The 26,120-nt window shown below is 44.1% G+C and overlaps 1 protein-coding gene across 3 annotated transcripts in view; it reads left to right on the top strand.

Moving 5' to 3' along the window:
• Positions 1 to 26,120, top strand: part of LOC121275633 (poly(U)-binding-splicing factor PUF60-like) — a 70,632-nt gene that overhangs the window by 15,723 nt on the left and 28,789 nt on the right. For 2 of the 3 annotated variants that reach the window (XM_041183129.1, XM_041183127.1), the window contains exons 3-6: positions 6,039 to 6,125; positions 14,208 to 14,297; positions 22,811 to 22,876; positions 24,305 to 24,466. In XM_041183129.1, coding sequence (XP_041039063.1) covers positions 6,039 to 6,125; positions 14,208 to 14,297; positions 22,811 to 22,876; positions 24,305 to 24,466 — 405 coding nt within the window. The remainder of the gene's footprint in view (positions 1 to 6,038; positions 6,126 to 14,207; positions 14,298 to 22,810; positions 22,877 to 24,304; positions 24,467 to 26,120) is intronic. The other variant, XM_041183128.1, reaches the window with a different exon arrangement.

Consider the following 26,120-nt stretch of genomic DNA (forward strand, 5'->3'; position numbering starts at 1 on the left):
GCTGAAGGGAGGTTTGTAGTGGAGTTCCCCAGCGGTCGGTGTTGGGACCCTTGCAGTTCCTGATATATATGTTAATGATCTAGATCTTGGTGTGCAAGGGACAATTTCAAAGTTTGTGGATGATATGAAGCGTGGGAGTGTTGTGAACTGTGAGTAGGATGGTGTGGAAATTCAGGGGGACATAGACAAGTTGGTGGAGTGGGCTGATAGGTGGCAGGTAAAGTTCAATGTGGAAAAGTGTGAGGTGATGCATTTTGGTCAGAAGAACATGGACAGACAATATAAAATAAGGGGTGAAATTTTGAAGGGATGCAGGAGCAGAAAAACTTGGGTGTATGTGTGCATAGATCATTGAAGGTGGCAGAACAGGCAGAGAGAGCAGTTAATAAAACACATAGTCTCCTGAGAATTATTAATAGGGGCATAGATTGCAAAAAGCAAAGAGGTTATACTGAATTCGTGTAAGACACTCCTTAGACAGCTGGAGTATTTTGTACAGTTCTGGGCAGCATATTATAGGAGGGATGTGAACACATTGGAGAGAGTGCAGAAGAGGTTTACATGAATGGTTCCGGGATGAGAAACTATGAGGATAGATTGGAGAGGTTGGGACTCTTCTCTTTGGAGAGAAGAAGGCTGAGGAGATTTGATAGAGATGTTCAAAATGCTGAAGGGGCTGGACAGATTAGATAGAGAGAAGCTGTTCCCACTTGTAAAAGGATCAATAATGAGAGAATACAGATTTAAAGTGATTTGCAAAAGAAGCCAGTGTGATGTGAGAAAAAATTTGCTCATACAACGGATGGTTTGGGTCTGAAATGCACTGCCTGGAAGTTTAGTGGAGGCAGGCTCAATCAAGGCATTCAAGAGGGCATTGTTTCTGTTCAAATAATCATCTAACGTGCAAGGGTACGGGGAAAAGGCAGGGCAATGGCACTAGGTTATAAAGCTCATTTGGAGAGCCGGTGCCGATATGACTAAGCTGTGGAGACACGGCAATCTTCATCTCACCTTTAGCAGAAGGCGGATCTGCACATAGGGATGGGATCCTGCGAGTGAGAGACCGGGTGATCTCGGTAAGTGCCCCTGTCGGGATGGTGTTCCCCATCAACTGTGCCACCAATTGGTAGGTTGTACCCTGTGGACCGGAGGGCATGGGTGATTAGCTGGAATGTTCCGCCTGCAAATTGTTTCCCTGGTTTTGTGAACACTCTCAGCATGCCTTGTCCTTGGCCTGCACCAACCTTCTCGGTGCATTCCAAGCTGGCTGATGTGGAGTCATCCACCCATCCATCCTTCCTACTGCTGGATCACTGGAGGAACAGTTCTGCCAATTCCCCCAGCTCCTGTCTCTAAGTGAGGTTCACAGGGAATCAGTATTCTCACCTGTTCCGGGTATAGTTACACCCCATCTCGAGTTCAGTCCTGGGCACCGCACCTAACAAGAAATATATTGGCCCTGGAGGATCACCAGAATGATCCTGGGTTAAGAGGCTTAAATTATGAGGACAAATTGAATAGCATAGTCTTGTATTCCTGAATTAGGAAATTAAGCAGTGATCTAGTTGAGGATCAGAAGATGATTAAAGGAGTTGATAGGTGGGTGAATGGAATTAAAATGCAGATCAGCCATGATGTCCATGAATGGCTGAACAGGCTTGAGTGGCTGAATGGCCTGTGTTTCTTTGTATCTAACTTGTGCCCTAGCTGCTCTGGGAGTGTTTGATGGGACATGGTCAAGGCAGCTTTACTCTGTATCTAACCCCGTGCTGTACCTGCCCTAGGAGTGTTTATTGGGATGGGATTGGGAGTGTGGGTGATCTAGGCCCAACCAGTGTAACTAAGATACTGATTCTTTGGGTCCTCTTTGTTTCCGCTGGTGACTGACTGCACATACGTTTCTTTCCAGTTCTTCCTCTTAACGTTTGCTGACTGTTTTGAGCTGTACAGTGATTAATCTTTTTCCTTCCTTGCCTCTGACTTGCATGTGACTAAATAGCTGAGCACTGTGTGGTGTTGGGTTTCTGACCTTAATCCTCTGACCTGGTTAACAGCATGGGTTACCAGGGCAATGGCCAATAGTAAGAGCTGTTACTGTGTGTCAGTGGTGGCTTCTGTCTGCTCTGCGCCAGAACTTGCTGCACTCCTTTACTCCACAGTAAAAACCTCCTTTGATACTAACCCCTGCCCTTTGTTTATTGATTTTTCCCCCCACTTTGCCACTTGCTGTGGTTGTGCAGGCCTGCAGGACAGATACAATCTCATCTGGGATTAATTATGTTTAAAAGGGGCGCTTCTTTCATAGGGTCTCCATCAGTTTGAAGTTCAACAGTCTGCTCCCTGTGTTTGGTGGTAGGGGAGTGCTTGCTGAGCTGCTATTTGGGGACACTCAGCTCCTAGAGGCCAAGTGTGAGTTGGGTGTGTGTGAAATGAGCATCCCTTTGGTATGAGAGTCTTTCTTGAATGCCTGCTTGGGGAGGTACATTGTGTTGTACAAAGAGAGGGTTTAATATCAGGTTTTGATGAAGTAAGTTGGGAAAAGTGTTTCTCGTGCAGGAAGGTCAGTAACCAAATTTACAAATGACACAAAGCTGGGTGGGAGGGTGAGCTGTGAGGAGGGTGCAGAAATGCTTCAGTGTGATTTGGACAAGCTGAGTGAGTGGGTAAATGCATGGCAGATGCAGTATAATGTGGATAAATGTGAGGTTATCCATTTTGGTAGCAAAAACAGGAAGGCAGATTATTATCTGAATAGCTATAAATTGAGAGAGGGGAGTGTGCAACGTGACCTGGGTGTCCTTGTACACCAGTTGCTGAAGGTAAGCATACAGGTGCAGCAGGCGGTAAAGAAGGCAAATGGTATGTTGGCCTTCATAGCCAGAGGATTCGAGTACAGGAACAGGGATGTCTTGCTGCAATTATACAGAGCCTTGGTGAGACCACACCTGGAATATTGTGTGCAGTTTTGGTCTCCTTATTTGAGGAAGGATGTACTTGATGTAGAGGGAGTGCTGCGAAGGTTTACCAGACTGATTCCTGGGATGGCGGGATTGACAAAACAGGAGAGATTGAGTCAATTAGGATTATATTCACTGGAGTTCAGAAGAATGAGGGGGGATCTCATAGAAACCTATAAACTTCTAACAGGACTAGACAGGGTGGATGCAGGAAGATGTTCCCGATGGTGGGGGAGTCCAGAACCAGGGGTGACAGTCTGAGGATATGGGGTAGACCATTTAGGACTGAGATGAGAAATTTCTTCACCCAGAGAGTGATGAGGCTGTGGAATTCATTACCACAGAAAGTAGTTGAGACCAAAACATTGTATGTTTTCAAGAAGGAGTTAGATATAGCTCTTGGGGCGAAAGGGATCAAAGGGTATGGAGAGAAAGCGGGAGCAAGCTATTGAGTTGGATGATCATAATGAATGGCAGAGCAGGCTCAAAGGGCCAAATGGCCTACTCCTGCTCCTAGTTTCTCTGTTCTATGATGGGCTGAATGGCTGCTTCCTGTGTCATTAAGATCCTGTGACTCTAAGCTAGTTTTGCCCATCTGATTTTTCCAATCTATGCAGATTAAAATTCCCATGAATATCACTACCTTGCTGACAAGCTCCCGTTATTGCTTCATTTATACCCTGTCGTACCGTGTGAGTGTCATTAGGGGGCCTGTACTGCACTCCCACAAATTAGTTCTTGCCTCTATCGACGTTCATCTTTACCCAAACCGCTACTACGTCCTGGTTTCCTGAACTTCAATCATCCCTCTCAGTTGTGCTAATGCCATAATTAACTAACAGAGCTACCCTTCCACCATTTCCTAACTTTCTGACCTTCCTTAAATGTCATGTACCCTTCAATGATCAGTCCCATTAGGCCCCAATCTGTCATTCTGCAGCCATGTGGCTATCAGATCATATTTATTTATTTTTAATGGCATTGTCAGTTGACCTGTTTTGTTTCAAATGTTCCATGCATTCAGATACAGAGCCTTTAGTTTTGTCCTCTTTATTATTTTTCTAACCTCTAGTCTGATCTGATTTGCACTTAGATTTGTACTCTGTATCCCTTCCTGTCACGGTCTGTTTATCAATTCCCGTATTAATACATTTTTCTCTTGCCTTGCCTCTACTCTCTGATTTACCATATCTTCTCAACTTTGGCTCCTTGCCCCCACTATTTAGTTTAAAATGCTCTCTACTTCCCTAGTTATGCAGCTCGCTAGAACGCTGGTCCCAGCACTGTTCAGGTGTAGACTGTCCCAATGATATAGCCCCCATTTTGCCCAATATTGGTGCCAGCGCCCCATGCATTGGAACCCACTTCTCCCACACCAGTCTTTGAGCCATGCATTCATTTCTCTAATCTTATTTGGCCTATGCCAATTTGCATGTGGATCAGGTAATAATCCAGAGATTATTACCTTTGAGGTTCTACTTAATTTGATGCATGGCTCCTCATACTATGCAGAATCTCTTTCCTTGTCCTCCCTCTGTCATTGGTACCAACATGGACCACGACGACTATCTTCCTCGTTCCTCTCCAGCTCTGAGCAGACATACCTAACCCTGGGACCGAGTAGGCAACGCAGCCATCTGGACTCTCGTTCTTTGCTGCAGAGAACAGTGTTAATTCTGCTTGCTATACTATCCCTTACTACCACTTCATTCCTTTTTGCTCCCTCTACTTGAATGGCTTCCTGCACGGTGTCATAGTCAGTCAGCTCATCCACCCTGCAGTCCCCACTCTCATCCAGACAAGCTGAAAGAACCTCAAACCTGTTGGACAATTGCAAAGGCTGACCTTCATGCTCTCTTGCCCTCTGGGTCCCCTTACCTGCTCATTCACAGTCACACCCTCCTGTCCCTGACAGCTGGCCAAATTAAAACATCCTAAGGGGTGTGACCGCCACCTGGTACAAGTGTCCAGGTAACTCCCCTCCACCCCTCCCTGATGCAACGCAGTGTCTGTAGCTCAGCCATGATAATGACCATGAGCTGAAGCTCCTCGAGCTACAAACACTTAATGCAGACGTGTTTGCCCTGGATCACATTGATACCAGAAGCTCCCACCTCCTGCTTCCCTTAACGTGTTTTAATTAACTATTTAATTACTTTATCCAATTAATTATTTTCCTTTTTTCTATGTTCTATTAACCTTACTACCAGTTTCTGTAATATTCTAAACCTTAGGAATAGAATAGTCCTTAATCACTCACCAGGTACTCGCCAAACAGCTTAGCTTTTTCCTCTGTGGTAGAGCAAGAACCAGTTCCTCCTGGGTGAAAAAGTTAGAAAAAGCAAAGCAGTATCTCTTTCCCTTCAGTCAGTCAACTGCCAGACTCTTTTCAAAGTCGCACTCAGTGCATTGCTGGCTGTGGGGAATGGAGGGGCAGTGGTGGGGTGAGATGTTAAACCAAAGTTCTCTCAGGTGGATGTAAAGATCCCATGGCAATAATTAGGAAAGTTAGTGTGTTCCTCCTGGTATCTGAGTCAATATCTATCCCTCAGTTGATACTGGTGAATCGATTATGTGGTCCATTATCATTGCTGTTTGTGTTTGCTGTGTTAAATTGGCTGCCATATTTCCTATATTACAGCAGTGACTGCACTTTTATAGTGAGGCTGTGAAGCTGCTACAGAAAGGCATGTCTTTTGTTAGCCAGATAAAAAGAATAAATTTAGTTTTGCTTGGAGTGGGTGATTTCAGTGCAAGGAAAGTTGGATAAATTGTGATTTTTAAAAGAAACATGTATAAATTGTGTAAATATAAAGCAACCAGAAATCTGAATCAATCTCAGAATATGCTTCAAATACAGAACACACCAATCAACATCTGAAAAGAGAAGCCATTTATATTTTGAGATTTTCCTGCAAATGAGCTGTGATTTTACCTTACAGAATGTCTTTAATAAATTATATAAAAGCAGATGTGTGGATGTGATTATTAGCTACCCATTATTTATTGGATGAAACATCTTGCATTAAAACTGATTGGTGACCCCACAGTGAACTGAAATCTGTCTCTGCTTTACTTCAGGGTGGTGACATAATGAAGCTGGAGAATGGGCAGTCGAAGCTTGGCCTGCCACCTCTTAACCCTGAGCAACAGGAGGCACTGCAAAAGGTGAGGCAAAATCTGATAGTGGGTATAGGTGAAATTCAAAATGGATCACATAGGATGTAATTTATGCAGAGTTCAGGGAGATGGGTGGGGTTTGGTGAGCAATGGGGTGGTGTGCCACAGGGGTTCAGCAGGTTGGGGCTGTTGTGATCTTGCATACAGGGTAGAATCCCTCCGCTGTTCCTGTTTATCCCAGATATTGGCATATATCGGGCTAATTGCACTGATCATTTGTAATTATGGGCATCAGTTACAAAAGTATTACTTGAATTGTATTCAGCTGGCAACTACTTCATGTAGTTCAAGCTGTTTGTACCACTTTAAAGTGCCATTCCCTGTCACTATATTCTTTCAGATTGTCCTGCCACCATCAGCCCCTGCATAGCCTCTTTATTTGGCCCTCACAAACATTTAACTGCTGTATTGGTGAAACTGAGCAGGACTGCTGTGTTCTTCAGCCTTGAATTTCAAAACATCTAGCATAATGCTTCCTGTATCCTCACTCAGAGCGGTAGATATGCAGAGTGACCTCTCACCTGGAATAATTGATGAGCTACTTGAGAATCTCACCAGAAAACATGCCTGTCCTGCAATGACGAGTAAATGATCTCATACAGTCAATCATAACCTTACAGTATGGGCATCTTTTTGGAAAACTTCAATGTAGATAAGTGTACAGGAATTTGTGGCTACAGGTAGACAGGTTATAAAAAGTAGCAATGCAGATTAAAGGGGCTTCTTTTATATATAAAAAAATATAAAGCACTGGGGTTTGTTTCTAGTGCAAGAATTGATGGCCTGTGTACGATTTTGGTCTCCTTACCTAAGAAAGGATATACTTGGCATAGAAGGAGTACAGCGAAGGTTCACCAGGCTATTCCCGGGATGGTGGAATTGTCCTGTGAAGAGAGGTTGAAGAGACTGGATCTGTATTCTCTAGGGCTTCGAAGAATGAGAGATGATCTCATTGAAGTATACAAAATTCTTAAGGGCTCAACAGGATAGATGCAGGAAGGATGTTTCCTCTGGCAGGGGGGCCTAGAACCAGGGGACACTGTCACCGAATAAGGGGCAGGTCATTTAGGACTGAGATGAAGAGGAATTTCTTCACTCAGAAGGTGGTTATTTCTTTGGAATTTTCTACCCAAGATTGCTGTAGAGGCTCAGTCATTGAGTATGTTAAGAAAGAGAGCGATAGATTTCTAGATAATAAAGACATCAAGGGATATGGGGATAGCGTGGGAAAATGGTGTTGAGGTGGAAGATCTGCCACGATTTAGCTGAATGGCAGGGCAGGCTCGAGGGGCTGAATAGCTTATGACTCCTATGTTTGTAGTGGAGAAGTTATGTTCAGTTTTCAACTTTAGTTAGACCACATTTAGAGTCCTGTGCACAGTTCTTGCAATATTATAGAAAGGATGTGATTGCACTGGATGGGGTGCAGAGGAGATTTACCAGGATGTTGCCTGGGATGACACATTTAAGTTATGAAGAGAGGTTGGATAGACTTGGGTTGTTTTCGTTGGAGCAGAGAAGACTGAGGCATGACCTGATCGAGGTATACAAGATTATGAGGGGGCATGGACAGGGTGGATATGGTGACCCTTAGTTGAAGGGTCAGTCATGAGGGGACACAAGTTCAAGGTGAGGGGCAGGAGGTTTAGGGGGGATGTGAGGGAAAACTTTTTTACCCAGAGGGCGGTGATGGTCTGGAATGTGCTGCCTGGGAGGTTGGTGGAGGCAGGTTGCCTCACATCCTTTAAAAAGTACCTGGATGAGCACTTGGCACGTCATAACATTCAATGCTATGGGCCAAGTGCTGGTAAATGGAATTAGGTAGGTAGGTCAGGTGCTTCTCACGTGTCGATGCAGATCGAAGGGCCTCTTCTGCACTGTGTGATTCTATGAATATGGAGAAGCTGGAGTTCTTGGAGCAAAAGAGTTTCAGGGGAGATTTGATAGAGATGCACAAGATTATGACAAGTTAGATACGGTAGACACGGAAAAGCTGTTCCCAGTAGCTGATGGTACAAGGACCACAGGGGCACAAACTTATGGTTTTGGACAAGAGATGTGGGGAAGAACCCTTTTACACAGCAAGTGGCAAGGACCTGGAACTCAAGGGCGGTGGAAACAGAGACGATCAGTGATTTCAAAAGGAAATTGATGGGCACTTGAGAGAAGTAAACTTGCAGGGATAAGGCGATGGGGAGAAACAGGATTGCTCTACAGAAAGCCAGCATTGCCTTGATGAGCTGAAGGGCCACATTTGGGTTGTAATAACTTTGTGACTCTTACAAAAGAGATGTAGAGGCACTGGAGAAGTGCAAAAATGGTTTACCATGATCTTATTGAAAGGCGGAGCAGGTTGGAGGGGGCAAAGGGAGGGAATGGCGTAGTGCTAGTGGAAGCGATGGTGTAGTAGTATTGTCGCTGGACTAGTAATCCAGAAACCTCGAGTAATGAGAGTAATTCTCTGGGGACCTGGGTTTGAATCCCACCACGGCAGATGGTAGAATTTGAATTCAATAAAAATCTGGAATCAAAAGCCTAATGATAACCATGAAACCATTGTCGATCGTTGGAAAAACCCATCTGGTTTACTTATGCCCCACAGCAATGTGGTTGACTCTTAAGTGCCCTAGCAAGCCACTCAGTTGTATCAAATAGCACCAAAGTCACAAAAAAGGAATGAAACCGGACTCACCAATCAGCATCAACCTAGGCATCAGAAACAACAACGGCAAATTCATCCTCTCTAATATCTGGGGGCTAATGCCAAAATTGGGAGAGCTGTCTCACAGTCTAGTCAAGCAGAAGCCTAACATAGTCATCCTCACAGAATCATATCTTATAGATAATGTCCCAGACACCACCATTGCCATCCCTGGGTATGTCCTGTCCCACCAGCAGGACAGGCCAAGCAGAGGTGGCAGCACGGTGGTACGCAGTTGGGAGGGAGTTGCCTTGGGAGTCCTCAATATCGACTCCAGACCCCATGAAGTCTCATGGCATCAGGTCAAACATGGGCAAGGAAACCTCCTGCTGATTACCATGTACCACTCTCCCTCAGCTGATGAATCAGTGCTCCTCCATGTTGAACACCATTTGGAAGAAGCACTGAGGGTGGCAAGGGCACAGAATGTACTCTGGGTGGGGGACTTCAATGTCCATCACCAAGAGTGGCTCAGTAGCACCACTACTGACTGAGCTGGCCGAGCCCTAAATGACATAGCTGCTAGACTGGATCTGCGGCAGGTGGTGAGGTAACCAACGAGGGAGAAACATACTTGACCTCATCCTCACCAACCTGCCTGCTGCAGATGCTACTGTCCATGACAGTATCAGTAGGAGTGCCACCGCATAGTTGTTGTGGAGACGAAGTCCTGCCTTCACATTGAAGATACCCTCCGTCGTGTTGTCTGTCATACCACTGTGCTAAATGGGATAGATTTGGAACACATCTACCAACTCAGTTGAGCAACCACGAGGTGCTGTGGGCCATTAGGCCTCATGGCCCAGCATATCCCCCACTCTACCATTACCACCAAGCCAGGGGATCAACCCTGGTTCAATGAAGAGTGCAGGAGGGCACGCCAGGAGCAGCACCAGGCATACCTAAAAATGAGGTGTCCACCTAGTGAAGCGAAAACACAGGACGAATTGCGTGCCAAGCAGCATGAGTTGCAAGTGATAAACAGAGCTAAGCGATCCCACAACCAACGGATCAGATCTAAGCTCTGCAGTTCTGCCCCATCCAGTCGTGAATGGTGGTGGACAATTAACTAATTGGAGGAGGAGGTTCCACAAATATCCCCATCCTCAACACAGAACAGCAAAAGATAATCCTGAAGGGGGAGGGTGATAAGGTCATGATACATGTTGATACCAATGACAAAGGTAGAATGAGGTCTTGCATCAAGAATTCAGGAAGTTAGGCAGTAGACTGAAAAGCAAGACCTCTCGGGTTGTAATCTCTGGATTACTCCCAGTGCCACGTGCTAGCGAGGACTTAAGAGTTGGTGCAGGACGGAGGGTTTTAGATTCCTGGATCGCTGGGACCGTTTCTGGGGAAGATGGGACCTGTACAAGCGGGACGATTTACATCTGAAACAGAGCGGGACTAACATCCTAGCGCAGTTGGGAGAAGTTTAAACTAATTTGGCAGGGGGAGGGGACACAATGTTAGCAGAATAGGGACACATCATAATACAGTAAAAGAATCAAGTCAGAGGGAGTACAGCTGCATTAAGTTTCATGGAAGTAAGGCCAGACTGGATGGCCTCTAATGCCAGGAGTATTACAGGTAAAACCGATGAGTTAAAGGTGAGGATTGACATGTGGAATTGTGATACAGTAGCCATCACAGACGTGGTTGAGGGATAGGCTGGATTGGCAGCTCAACATTCCAGGATATAGAGTCTTCAGGTGAGACAGGAGAGGGAGTAAAAGAGGAGGAGGCATTGCATCATTAGTTAAGGAGTCAGTTACTGCAGTAAGGAGAGATGATATCTTAGTGGGCATTGAATGAAGCTTTGTGGGTAGAGCTTAGGAATAAAAAGGGGCAGCCACATTGTTAGGTGTCTATTATAGAACCCCAGATAGTCAGCAGGAAATTGAGGAGCAAATATGTGCACAATTTGCGGAGGTATGTAAAACCAATAACAATAGGGTAATTATATTAGATGATTTCAACTTTCCCAACATTAATTGGGATAGACATAGTGTCTTCGATGGAGTGGATTTCTTGAAATGTGTACAGGAGAACTTTTTAGGTCAAAGTGCAGAGGATCTAACAAGGGACAGTGCAGTCCTGGACTTAATTCTGGGGAATGAAGCCAGACAGGTGGCTGAGGTGGTGGTGGGCGAGCATTTTAGTGATAGCGACCACAACATGGTACAGTTTAAGTTTGTTATGGACAAAGAAATAGACAAGTTGCAAAAAAATGTTTTGGATTGGGGAGAGCGGATTTTAGTAAAATAAGGCAGGATCTGGCCAAGGTAGACTGGGAACAGCTACTTGTGGGGAAATCTACAGAGGAGCAGTGGGGGGGCGTTCAAAAAAGAAATGGGGAGGGTACAGGCTTAACATATTCCCTCTAGGGTGATAGGAAGGAGTAACAAGCCCAGAGAACCAGAGATATTCAGGATATGATGAGAAGGAAAAGAGAGGCTTTTAGAAGATATAAGGGGATTTGCATCAGTGGAGACATTAGTGGAGTACAGAAAGTGCAGGGTGGAGCTTAAGAAAGCAATTAGGAGAGCAGAGTGGGGACATGAGAAAGCTCTGGCTGGTAAAAGTAGGGTAAATCCCAAGATATTCTATGAGTATATCAATGGGAAGAGGATAACCAGGGAAAGAGTAGGGCCCATTAGGGACCAAGCGGGCAATCTATGGGTGGAGCCAGAGGACATCGCTAGAGTGTTGAATGAATACTTCACATCCGTCTTCACCCAAGAGAATGAGGATGAAGGTATGGAACTCGGGAAGAGAGACTGCGAGGTTCTTAAGCAAATTGATTTAGGGAGTGACAAGGTTTTAGAGCTGTTGGCAGGCTTAAAAGTGGACAAATCTCCAGGTCCAGATTATTTGTTTCCCAGACTGCTGAGGGAGGCAAGGGGCTCTGACCCAAATTTTTAATTCCTCTCTGGCCATGGGGGAGCCTATTGCAGTCTTTCTCTATTTGAATAGTATTCAGCTCCTCTATTCTTCCTGCCAAAGTTCATAACTTCCCATTTTTCCACATTATATTCCATCTGCCACTTTTTTGCCCACTCACTTCTCATTTTTTTATCCTTCTGTAGACTCCTTGTGGAATCCTCACCACTTGCCTTCCCAACTATTTTTATACAATCAGCAAATTTGGTGACAGTGCACTCACTTCCCTCATCTAAGTCGTTAATATCTATTGTAAGTAATTGTGAGCCCAGCACTGAACCCTGTGGCACTCCACTAGCTCCAGGTTGTCAAGCCGAAAATGCCTCCCTTATCCCAACTCTCTCTCTCTTCTATTAGTTAGCCAATCCTCTATGCATGCTCATATACTACCCCCAAGATAGGGGTAAGATGGTTGTCGTTGTTGGATGTCAGTCATCTCAGGTCCAGGACATCACTGGAGAAGTTCCTCAGCATAGTGTCCTCGGCCCAACCATTTTCAGCTGCTTCATCATAACCTTTCTTCCATCATAAGGTCAGAAGTGGGGATGTTTGCTGATGATTGCACAATGTTCAGCACCATTTGTGACTGCTCAGATACTGAAGCAGTCCGTGTCCAAATGCAGCAAGACCTGGACATTATCCAGGCTTGGGCTGACAAGTGGCAAGTAACATTCACGCCATACAATTGCAAGACAATGACTAGCTCCAGCAAGAGAGAATCTAACCATCGTCCCTTGAAGTTCAATGGCATTACCATTACTGAATCCCCCACTATCATCTTGCTGGGGGTTACCATTGACCAGAAATTGAATGGATATAAATATGGTGGCTACAAGAGCAGGTCAGAGGCTAAGAATCTTGTGACAGGTAACTCACCTCCTGATTCCCCAGAGCCTATCCATCAACTACAAGATACAAGTCAGGAGTGTGATGGAATACTCCCCACTTGCCTGGATGAGTGCAGTTCTCTCAACACTCAAGAAGCTTGACACCAACCTGCTTGATTGGCACCCCATCCACAAACATTCACTCCCTCCACCACCGAAGCACAGTGGCAGCAGTGTGTGTACCATCTGCAAGATGCACTGCAAGAATTCACCAAGGCTTCTTAGACAGCACCTTGCAAACCCATGACCACTACCATCTAGAAAGACAAGCGCAGCAGATAGATGGGAACACCACCACCTGTAAGTTCCCCTCCAAGTCACTCACCATCCTGACTTGGAAATATATCAAATATATCGCCATTCCTTCACTGTCGCTGGATCAAAATGCTGGAACTCCCTCCCTAACAGCACTGTGGGTTTACCCACACCACATGGACTGCAGCGGTTCAAGAAGGCAGCTCTCCACCACCTTCTCAAGGGCAACTAGGGGTGGGCAATAAGTGCTGGCCCAGGCAGTGAAGCCCATGACCCGTGAATTAATAAAAAAAAACTCCTCCTAGTTTGTATGTTCGTTGAATGCTGGCAGAACTGAAATGTTAATAACAGGAATGATTGAATGGCCTGGGGCTCTTTGCCTTGGGAAAGAAGGTTGAGGGATGATTTGGATTGAGAGGGCTTTCAAAACCATGATATGGTAGGAATAGGGAAGATGTTTCCAGTTGTTGGGGAGGGAGAGATCAAAACTAAGGACCATTATTATAAGATAGCAGAGCGGTGAGAATATGGAGCTTCCTACCTCATGGAATACTTGAGCTAAATGGCAGAGATGCATTTAAGAGGGAGGAAGGAATAGGATATACTTGGAGGGTGAGATGAAAGGGATGGTAGGACACTCGTGTAAAGAATAAACACTCACGGACCACTTGGGCCCAAATGAACTGTTTTGTGCTGTAAATACTTTGCAACAAATGGCAACAAAACATCAATTAAAAATTGCTGCAATCAATCTTGATATCTATTGGTATGAGCTTTCTATCACACAATGACGACAACACAAGCCCACCCTGGCCGTCAGCCCCTGGGAACAACAGGAAGCCATTTGGTTATATAAAGACTTGTAGCTTAACTCCATTTATCTGCCTTGGTTCCATCACTTATACTCTTACCCGACAAAAATTGCACTCGCACAAATGTGCCCACTATAAGCTGTTTCTGGCCTTGGTTGTTATTTGTGTGGTGGTTTTGGGACCAATGCACTGATGGGTGAAACCACTTTAGGGCCTGCGTTGAGACACAATTTTCTTTTAAAAAATTATGTACAGTGTACAGCACAGAAACCTCCCATTCAGCCCAGCTGATCCATGTTGATGTTTATCTGCCGCATTAGAACTTGATCTAATTCCATGTACCTTCCCTTTCTCGGATCCCTTTATTCTCATTTATGTCGTCCTCCTGTCTAACAGAGACGAAACATGCTATCTCACATCTATGGAATAGTCCTGGCAAAACTTCACCTTTACACTTGCTTTTCTTTTTCAGGCTAAGAAGTATGCAATGGAACAAAGCATTAAGAGTGTGTTAGTCAAGCAAACGATCGCTCACCAGCAGCAGCAACTCACCAACCTGCAGGTGAGTCCTGCTTGGGGTCCCGCAGTCTTGCTTTTCCTGCTCTCTCTGGTACTGTGCTGCATACCTGCCTATGCAGTTGGTCCACCTTTATGGTAAAGGTGTGGCGGCATCATTCTGAGATGGGAACCTCTGTGCTCATCTGAAATGCAGGCAGTTTCCAATTTGTTGTAAAGAAACTGCTTTGTCTGAGGCTCAACAGCACTTTGTGCTGAAAATCAGGGCCCGGGCTCATGCACTGTTCATGTACAGCCCCAATTACTGCCATTAAGATGCAGCTGGACCTAATCTGATCTGATAATGGGGGCAGAGATTTAGCATTGCACTTGATGCAGTGCCCAGTTTGTGTATGTTTGACTCTGGTTAGCTTGTGGAGTAAGTAAGTAACTTCAGTTTCTTTGATTTATCACATGGCACTTTATTTACTTAGCAACAGCTTGTGAGATGGAGGTGGATGGCAGTGGAGCTATTTATGTAGTACTGTCAATTCCCTTCCACAATCAGCTGCTGAATTAGTGTTGAATGCAGCACTGCCCCTATACAGGCAGCTGTATGGGGCGCACCCTGCAGACAGTGACTGGGACCTGTGTGTAACACTGTCCAAATTTGTCAATGATGTAGATATAGGAAGCATTGTAAGCAATGTGAATGGAAGCGTAAAATCACAAAGGTATTGACAAGCTAAGTGAATGGCAAAACTAGCTGATAAATTTCAAAATTGGCAAATGTGAGGTCATCCACTTTGGACCTAAAATGGATAGAACAGGGTACTTTCTAAATGGTGAAAAGCTAGAAACACTGGAGGTCCAAAGAGCCTTGGTTAGAATCACAGAATGATACAGCACAGAAGGAGGTGGTTCAGCGCATCCTGTCCTAGCTGGTCCTCTGAGAGCGACTCAGCTAGTCCCTCTCCCCGTGCCTTTTCCACATAGCCTTGCAAATCTTTTCTCTTCAGATAATTATACAATTCCCTTTCAAAAATTGCCTCTACCTCACTCAGGCAGGGCATTCCAAATTCTAGCCACAGTCATCTTAAATCTGTGGCCTCTAGTTTATGACCCTTCTGCAAATGGGACATCTTCTCCCTATGTAATCTGTCCAGAGCCCCGATGATTTTTTGCGGTCATTCCATTAGCCTTCTTGATTACTTGCTGTAGCTGCATACTAACCTTTTGTGACTCATGCACGAGAACACATAGATCCCTCTGCATCTTGGAATTAGCGGTTGTTCTCCGTTTAGGTAATATTCTGCTTTTTTTTATTCTTCCTGCCAAAGTGAACAACTTCACATTTTCCCACATTATACTCCACCTGCCAGATTTTTGCCCACCCACTCAATCTACCTATATCCATCTCTAATCTGCTTATGTCTTCAAGACATATTTTCCAACCTACTTTTGTGTCATCTGCAAATTTAGCTACCATGACTTGGCTCTCATCATCTAAGTCATTGATGTATATAGTAAAAAGCCGCGGCCCCAGCACATACCCCTGTGAGACTCCACTCATCACATCCTGCCAATCAGGAAAGACCCATTTATGCATACTCTGTTTTCTGCCAGCCAGCCAATCTTCTACCCAGGCTAATGTGTTGTGCCCCACACCTTGAGCTTTTATTTCCACAAAAACCTTTTAATGTGGCACCTTATCAAATGCCTTCTGGAAGTGGAAGTGTCGCACATCTACAGACTCCCCTCTAACCACACAATGTGTTATTCCTTCAAAGAACTCGAATAAATTGGTTAAATATGATTTCCCCTTCACAAAACCATGCTGACTCTTCCTGATTACCTTGTGTTTTCCACCTATAACTACCTTAATGATCAACTGTATCACCTTCCCCACGACAGGCGTCAAGCTAATTGGCCTATAGTTACCTGCCTCCCTCCCTTCTTGAAAAGAGGGGTTAAATTTGCTACTTTCCTTTTCATTGTCCGGCTCATTTTGGAAAATTAACACCAACGCATCTACGACCTCATTAGCCACCTCTTTTAAGACCCTAGGATGAAGTCCATCTGGACCCAGAGACTTGTCAGCCGGCAGCTCCATCAGTTTGCTCAGTACCGCTTCCCTAGTGATTGTAATTTCACCAAGTTCCCCTCTCCCCTCCACCTCCCAATTCACATCTATTACTGGAATGTTTTTTTGTATCCTCTATAGTGAAGACAGAAGTAAAATATTTGTTCGTTTCATCTGTCATTTCCTCATTATCTACTATTAACTCCCCATTCTCACTCTAAAGGATCAACACTCACTTTACTTACTCCTTTCCATTTTAAATATCTGTAGAAACTCTTGCCATCTGTTTTTACATTTGTAGCTTCATTCCTCTCATACTCTAATTTCTTAGTCCTGATTAACCTTTCTCAACCTGCTCTGCCACCTTCAATGATTTGTGGACATATACCCCCAGGTCCTTCTGCTTGTGTGTTTCTCTCCCCGCCCCCCACCACTGCCTTTAGAATTGTACCCTTTTTTTGCATATTACCTCTCCTTGCATCCTACCAAAATATATCAATTCACATTTCCCTGCATTAAATTTCATCTGACACTTGTCTGCCTATTCTACCAGCCTGTCTATGTTCTCTTGAAGTCTATCACTAATCCCCTCACAGTTCACAGTACTTTCAAGTTCTGTCATCTGCACACTTTGAGTGCAATGATCAGTTCTGATCACCACACCTTATATTGGTCTTAGAGGGAGTGCAGTGTGGATTTACTGTAATGATAACCTGGACTCCAAGGGTTAAATTATGAGGAGAGTTTGCACGCATTAGGGAAGTATTCCTTGGAGTTTAGAAGGTTAAGATGCACTAGGATTGAAGTTTAAGCTATTAAGATAGGGTAGATATAGAGAAGCTATTTCTGTTGCTTGGGGAATCTAGGACTAAAGGGCATATTTTAAAAATTAGAACCAGACCTTTCAGGAGTGAAGTTGGGAAACTTCACCTGGTGGTAGAAGTTTGGAACGCTCTTCTATTAATGCTAATTGATGTCAGATCATTTGTTAATTTTAAATGAGAGTGATAGATTTTTGTTATCCAGAAGGGAAATGGGAAAAATATGGGTGTATGGAGTTAGGTCACAGATCAACCTGATCTTATTAAGTGGTGGAACCGGCTCGAGGGGCTGAATGGCCTCCTGTTCCTATGTTCCTCTGTAGACAACAGCTGGATCCCTGTGGGCCACGCGGTCTGTTCCTCTGCAGTCAGTGACTGGGTAGGTACTGTCTATTTTCAGTCTCCATCATCTCTGAAATAAGTTTGGTTTCTGTTTGGTGAGAATTCAGTAAGGCTCCTTTCTATATTGAAGAAGAGTTTGAGTTAGTAGAACCTGTGATTCCTGATTGCTGAAATGAGGAATTTCCAGGTGTTGCTTTTCCTAATGGAGCATTGCAATGAGCAAACTGTTGAAGTGCCCACAAAAATTTTTAATTAGAGGTTGTTGTGTCTCCTTGTTTTTTTGCTGTAATTGTATCCCTGCCCCAAGAATAGAAATTATACTTTTGGTTTGTGTTTTGGTTGCTTTTGAAATCTGTACATTTTCCTGCAGTTTTTCCACTTGAAGTAATCCCTCATTCTGTTGCCCATGCTTTATCAAGCTGCCTTATTTCAGAAACACACCTCTACAATGTGCCTCTCCATCACTGTAAGAGGGTTGTTTGTAAGGCAAACAGAGCATAAGGAGAGTAACTTTATTCCACGGAATTATATCAATTGGAAGTATTATATTTTTGTGCACTGTAACAGACCTGACCCTTTATTAAATTCTGATTTCGGGGGTGGAACATTTTTTCCTGCACTGATCCTGGATCTGTTGAAACATTTATTCTGATATTTGACCTGGGTTGAAGTATTAGGTTTCCCGAACCAGAGGTCCTCTGTGAGCTCTGCCGTTTCTGGTAATTTCATTGACAGTGTAAGAGCTCCTTTCAGTGACAAGACATTCAACATTTCAACTTGTCTTCCAGCTCCAATTGTCCATCAGTTTGAAGGTTGTAAAATTTTCCACCCCTGTATTCTGATCCTAGACTTAATTCTTTTTTAGAAATATAAACACTTTCCTAACAATGATAGTGTCTGGTTCAAATAAGGACACTGAACAATTTTCAAAACTGGTGTGGTTATTAGAAAATGTGTAATATCAGGAACCCCTTCTCAAAACATAGATACTCGAATAATTTGTGTTGATATTTCACACACTGAAAATTGCTTATATCCACGTCTTTACATATTCATGGTCTCACCTCTTCTCCATTTCTGTATTTGTCTAAAAAGTAAATTCACAATTTCACCACAGTTCCTGAATATTTTTAGCATATATGGTACAGGGGAGTGAGATGTAGGATAATGTACCCATGTTGCCATGGGTGGAATGAATTGGGCGTTTGGCTGATGCAGTGAGCTCCACAAGGTTCTTCACCATGGCAATATTTCCCTCTGGAGACCAAGAAAGAAAAGGATTGGCTTACATCAAACCCTGGCAGAGTTACTGAGTATTGACTAAGTCCCTGTCCAATTTCTGACTTGGGAGAACGTTCTTATTTTGCTTTATTTTCTCCTCTTCCCACCCCCCACCCCCACCCACCCCACCTCTTTAGTACTGTTCATCTGTCTGTCCATCCATGAACAATAATCTTATCACCTCAGTAACTCCACAGACGACTTATTGGTTATTAAACTTGAATTTCATTGAGAGATTTCCACTCATTGAATGCTGAGTTCACTTTGCCGGGGACTTTACGTGTTTCGCACCCTGTCAGCAAGTCAGATCAATGTAAAGGCCATTCAGCTCTCTCTGCAGCACCATCAGCTGGCAGTACAGAGACTTCTCTACAAGTGTGGACCACTGGTTTGTCTGTGCTGAAGTAGCTTGTCTAATTGTGCTACCAGCTGATGTGACTCCGACTACTGCCAGGTGAAGTTGTTGCGGGGAATAGTGGCAGTGTGGCATTTCACTGACGTGAAGGACATGACTGTGAGTGTGTGCAAATTGTGTGCAGTGCATATAGTAGTTACTAAAGCAAACTCCTCAGCATTGAAGGAATGAGGGCCAATAATCCTCGAGTTGTTGCTGCTCTAAGAAAATGTCATTCTTTGCCATTTGGGGAGGTAGGACAGGATGTATTCTTAACAGATCCAAATCAACTGTTACACAATGGCAATGTAATGGATTCAGTGGATCCAGTGAGAGGTGTTTTAAATTGGTGAGTCACTGAGGGTAATGACAGTGCAGTCTGGGTGGAGTACAACTGGTGCATATGGTGCACTGAGGGTAATGACAGTGCAGTCTGGGTGGAGTACAACTGGTGCATATGGTGCACTGAGGGTAATGACAGTGCAGTCTGGGTGGAGTACAACTGGTGCATATGGTGCACTGAGGGTAATGACAGTGCAGTCTGGGTGGAGTACAACTGGTGCATATGGTGCACTGAGGGTAATGACAGTGCAGTCTGGGTGGAGTACAACTGGTGCATATGGTGCACTGAGGGTAATGACAGTGCAGTCTGGGTGGAGTACAACTGGTGCATATGTGGCTGGGGGAGTATTTCTTGGTGCGCGCGCCTGCGGCCACTTCCAAACAACAGCAACTGGTATTCATATAGTACCTATAAACATAGTAAGATGTCCCAAGGCGTTTCATGGGTGCTTTATCAAACAAAATTTGACACTCAGCCAATTGAGATATTAGGGCATAGGAACAAAAGCTTGGTCAAAGAGGTTTTAAGAAAAGCCTTAAAGTAGGAAAGGGTAGGGAGGGAATTCCAGAGTTTTCGATCTAGACCGCCCATGATAGAGTGATTCAAAATCGTACATGCAAGAGGCTAGAATTGGAGGAGCACCGAGATCTTCGGGGTTGTGGGACTGGAAGAGATTCCAGAAATAGAGAGGGGTAAGACCATGGAGGGATTTGAAAGCGAGGATGAGAATTTAAAAATTGAGGTGTTGCCAGACCAGGAGCCATTGTAGGTCAGTGAACACGGGTGATGATGAATGAGAGTTAGGAAATGGGAAACAGCTTTTGATTGAGTTTAACTTGACAGAATGTGGAAGATGGGAGGCTATCTAGGAGAGCCTAGAAGTAACAAAGTTAAGGAATGAGGGTTTCATCAGCTGGTAACCTGAGACAGGGCAGAGTTGGACACTGATACAGGGGTGATTGGTTAGAAGTTTATCCTGGGGTCAAATACCACAGGCTGTGCACAGTCAGGTTCAGCTTCAGACAGTGGGCAGGAAGAGGGTGAGTAGGTGTCTAGGGAAAGGTGTTGTGGCAGGGCCACAAAGGCAATACTTCTCTCTTCCCAGTATTTATTTGACGATAGTTTCTGCTCACCAGTCTGGATGTTGGACACACAGATTGACAAATCCGAGATAGTGGAAGGGTTGACAGGTAGATGTACGGTTTAACTGGATGCTATAAGTGTACACGTGGAAACTGATGTATTTTTGGATGATGTTGTCAAGGGGCATGTAGATACAGACAGGTTGAGAATGATTAGATTATGGTGGTCACAGTCACGCAGGATATCATCTGTGACTTTGAAGGCCATTTTGGCACTGTCGCATGGGCAGAAGTCCAAATGGAAGGATCCAAACCCAGAGTTTTAGAAAGGTGGGCGTGAACCTGGGAGGTGACAGAATTTTCAGAGTTGAGAAAGGGAGGGGAAATTGGAGATGTGACAGACCTTTGCGAATGCAGAAGAAAGGTTTTTTAGAATTTGATGGCTGATTTGAAGGGGAGGAACATAGCACTTGATGGGCAAGAACAGTTAACAGCACCAGCTAACCTGGAAGCCAGGTAGGTAAGCAGTGCTGGGCTGCATAGTACACTGTTGTGAAAACCTCCCCTCTGGGCTTTAAGGTACACACTGAGGATAAAAGTTGTGCATCCAAAGCTAAATATTGGGAATGTTAATGTCGCACAATATTGTAAATTGATAGTGGCACTGTGTGGGTTGTGTTGTGGTTTACAATGCCTTGTTCTGAAAATTTGTTGTTAACTCACTTGGACTTTGCTTCCACCTGCTTTGGAAGGTGGTTTTTAACCATGCTGAAGGATACAAGAAAAGGGGTTGCATTGTGGAGGAGTTTGCTTTAAAGATATCTACAGGACTGTAAGCAGTGTGCCGCACTGATAAAGAAAGTTATTGCGTAGGCTATAGTGATGCATGTCTGTGCTCACATTGGACTATGTTGAACCATGGCTGTGTGCCATGGTGGTGGCCATGTGCCTGTGTCTTAACTTCTTAAAATCCTGGCATCGACGAACTTTGTAGTGCAGCTATGGTGTTAGGCTGGAGACAGAAGCCTGAGTATCCCAGCTTGCTGGTTGGAACTTTGAATTGCAATGCACCATCCATTCATTTTCTTTTGTTTCTTTAGCTGCCCTGTGATCCCCAGTAGTTTTGCTGTTTTGATAGTTCAAATACTGGGTTCTGGGCGCTTTCTCTCTGCCTGCTTGAAATCTTCACCCGTCCGACTGTTTGTCCGCACACATCCTCTCTTTATTTGTCACCTCAGTAATATCAAACCTGAGTCTGTCTCTGATTAGAGTCTGGGTTCCTTTTTTGAAAATGAGCTTACTTGAAACTGTGTACGTGTACATCAGGGTTCCTGTCGATTTAAAAATTTTAAGTAGATTTGCCCTGTCACTGATCTTTTGAGGGTAGATTAAAAGTTGGGGTTGGGGTAGGGGTAGTGGGTATCTTAACAAAACTAGTCATAAAATACTGAGATGTCCCATAGTGAAAAGTTTTCAATACAGAAGCCCTTTTATTGTCACACTCAGCCTGTCAAACTGCTGAAGAACTGTGTTGTTGTTGTGCAGTAGGTGAATGACACTAGGTCTGCTGGATACTTGCACTCTGGGTCCCTTTGTGTGTGATCTGTACAACCTTTCTTTCTAAATTCTCCACTCCTTGCTCCTTCCCTTCACCCTTTATCCCTCCCCCAATCCCATTTGTAAATTTTGTTGCAAATTTAGTGATTTATAATAAACATTCCTCAAATACCTCATCCTGTTTTGTCAGTGTGCAGCCATCCTTCGAGATGGGAAGGTGACATAGCCTGAGTGTCCTGATCATTTACAGAGGGGGTGGGGAGAGAGCAAAAAATCAGAGTGCATTAAGTGATTAAAGCACTAGATACTGATTGATCCAAACTGACTAGGTCAGTTCTGTGTTTTTGGGAGTATTAGACAGTGTGAAAAGAGGGGTATAGAGGAGCAGTAACAATAAGGGGGCTTCACTGTATATAACCTAAAATGTACAGTCTCAATGTGATGAGTGCAGTACACACAAGTTTTTGCTATGGGAGAGTGCTGTAATTACAAAAACTAATTATGGTTTATGCCATTATATTAAAGAAAAAGAAAACGGGGACTTAACATTTCAGGCCACTTCACTTTTTAAAATCCTAGCGGGAACTCTGGCGTACCTACATCCATAACACTGTCACCTCAAAGTTAAAAAAAAAGGCTTTATTAGATTTTTTTCATAAGTGACTTCCTCTCATCAGACACTGGGTTCCTTTCGAAAATGGGCATGCTGGGAACTGTGCGATTGTCTCGACTCCAAAGATCAGGTAGGGACTTTTGTCAAAAAGCACTAACACTTGGAGTTTTGAAAATGTCTTGAGCAATGTGATTTTTTTTTTTGGTTATACCCGAGAGTAAGCGATTTTAGCTCCTCTGCTACAGAGTGGTGGTAATCAGGCATAGTAAGCACCTGTGCAGGCACGCAAGGTAACCGTAGATTCTAATGCTTTAGACAGTGTCAGGTGGAGTGGAAGTGGGGGAGAGTGAGTAAATGCCATCAAAAGATTAAAATCAATATGAAGTTAGCAATTGCTCTTTCCTGTTGAGAAGATTGGTTTGAATCAACTTTATTTTTAGGAGGTTGTCATAGGGGCTCTTTTGTATATTTTAAAAGTGAGACTGCTAAGCCTTGAGGAAATTTGCACTGGTAGGTTTTCAGTTTGCAATGACATTTGCATGTCTGTGTGTGTTTCCCTTCTCATCACATCTGGACTGCTTTTTTGAACAATTTCCACAACTGTTTTGTCAGCTTTTTGTGGGAGTGGTGGTAGGAGTGAGGAATTGAAGATTTTGTGTTTTCTCTTTTTTTTCCCCTTTAATTCTTTCTCCCTCTATTCTCCCTCTCCCCTTGTGTCCTCTCCAAATTTGCAGCAATGCTTCATACCTCCTTCCCACTTGAGGGGAGAATGTAGCCCAGGCCTCCTCTCTCTGACCGTCAGTGCTGTGGTATTGTGTGATCGGCCTGTTCACACCTTTTCCTTAATCCTTTCTCTTTCCTTTTTTTGCCCAAGATGAGATCCCAGCCCAAAACTTGCCTAACTGGCCTAGAGCTCCCAAGTGCTGACCATAGCTGAGGCTGGTAGATTCAGGTGTGGTACAGTTCTGGAAATCTCTCTCGCTTTCTCTGATCTTCTCCCCACCTACCCCCTTCCCCAGCTAATAGGGTGTGAGTGCAGTCGGTGTCACATTACTGGACCACCATGAAACAAGTCCACCGAACGAGACTACAGATAATACATTTTAAGACACAGGACTGCAGCAAAGCCCCCCTGCCTTTCACCTCAATGGAGTGTGCTGTGAGCAGAGACTTCATTTTAGTTGAAGTTAAGGCCCCTTCTACTGTTCTTTACACTGACGATTTGACATTCCAACCTGTAAAAGATTTTATACCCCAGCCTTAATGGCTCCATTCTGACAAATTTAAATACGCTTATTTGAGACTGTATAATCCACTGTAAGTGTTAGCTTTTTTCTCTATCTAGACATTTATTTTATACTGCGCTTGTTAATTAAGGATCTGCATACAACAGTGTAGTAGCTAAGTTTCCTGAAAGATATGGCCTGTTACGAAACCACATGCAGTAATGCTCTGTTACTTGTCCCTACTGTCCAGACTCTGTCTGTTAGGGTGTTTTTATTAGTGTTGCCTGGTTGTACATATTCACTCTTTTTTTTTCATTCCCTCTCTGGATCAGATGGCAGCACAGAGGCAACGTGCGTTGGCGATCATGTGTCGCGTTTACGTTGGATCAATTTACTATGAGCTGGGAGAAGATACCATCCGACAGGCTTTCGCTCCCTTTGGACCAATCAAGAGCATCGACATGTCATGGGACTCCGTCACTATGAAACACAAGGTTCTCTTTTCTGTCACCTTACTACATGTCAGGCTTGTTTATTATTGAGGGCCAAATTTTGATCTCCTTACCTAGGAAAGGATATACTTCCCATAGAGGGAGTGCAGCGAAGGTTCACCAGTCTGATTCGTGGTGTTGCAGGATTGTTGTATGAGGAGAAACTGGGTCCACGAGGCACTGAAGTTTAGAAGAATGAGAGGGGATCTCATTGAAATGTATAGAATTCTGACAGGGGTGGACAGACTGGATGCAGAGATGATGCTTCCTCTGGCTGGGGGGGTCTAGAACAAGCGGTCACAATCTCAGGATATGGGGTAGACCATTTAGGACTGAGATGAGGGGAAACTTCTTCACTCAGAGGGTGGTGAACCTGTGGAATTCTCTACCACAGAGGCTGTGAAGGCCCAGTCACTGGATATATATAAGAAGGGAGATTTCTGGATTCTAAAGGCGTCAAGGGGGATGGGGAGAGAGCAGGGGTACGGCGTTGAGAAAGAGGATCAGCCACGATCATATTGAATGGGAGAGCAGGCTCGAAGGGTTAAATGACCTATTTTCTATGTTTAAGTAGCGCTGAACACAGGTGGGCTCAGTATTGCTGCGGAGGCTCCCAGTGAAAGCTGGAATCCAGCTTAAGGGTACTAAATATAATGAGGCCACTTCAAACTAAACAGGTCTCCCTGCACATTTTGCCACAAGGCTGCAATTTATTCTCTGGAGTGAGCAACATTTGAGATAGCCTTTGTCACATTTGGTGAAGTAGTTTTGATTAAAGATACTTGTGAGAACTAGCAGGTTAGGGAACTAACTTCAATGGTAATTAAGAGATTGATTGTAATGAACTAAAATGGGAAGTGTGACTGGGAAAACTTCACCCTACATAGTTGAGCTCTGTCATGATTATAGAATGAAGGCAGTTTGTTTCCTCACTCTCTCTAACGCCTGAGTATTGACACTGCATGTTTTTAATTCAAGTTGAGGGTTGGTTGGTAATGGCAGGGCTTAATAGACCCGTTGCTCATGGTGTCTGTCACTGTGGAGCAGCATTTGACTGGACAAACAGAATGTTGAATTACATATGACAGAGGAATAGAGCACCATTCAGAGGAGGTCACACTGAAACGTACTGATTAAGCATTCAGTTCAAGCTTCCAACATCATGCCCAGTCTGATTACTGAGGCATATGAGAGAGAGCTGTGGAAATGACGCAGACAAGAGTCACAAGGGTGATACCAGAAGGGCAAAGTTATAATAAAAGGCTGGAGAAATTGGAGCAGTTTTACCTCAGCGTGAGGGAACTGAGTGGGAAGCAGAAAATGTCCAGTTGGCTCCTCAAGCCTGCTCACTTTTGTGAGTCGTTTTAATTATTCTTCCCTGCCCTTTCTCCCTATCCCTGACTTCCCAAGCATATATATTTATTGCACATTCTTAACCTATTTTGTGAGGAAGGGAAAAACAAAATAATGGCTTTTTTTATCTGTTTATCTGATGATGTAAGGTCTTCTGTTTCTCTGAGTTCCTGTACTAGAGGGAAAAGTCAATTCCCATTTACCGCTTAACCATCTCATCCAGGGAATATAATACAAAGTTTCCTAGCCTCACTAGAACTCATTCCTTTATCCTGGGTCATTGTTCCAGTCAGTGGCCATGGAG

This window comes from Carcharodon carcharias, chromosome 3, assembly GCF_017639515.1.
Source record: "Carcharodon carcharias isolate sCarCar2 chromosome 3, sCarCar2.pri, whole genome shotgun sequence".
Lineage (NCBI taxonomy): Eukaryota > Metazoa > Chordata > Chondrichthyes > Lamniformes > Lamnidae > Carcharodon > Carcharodon carcharias.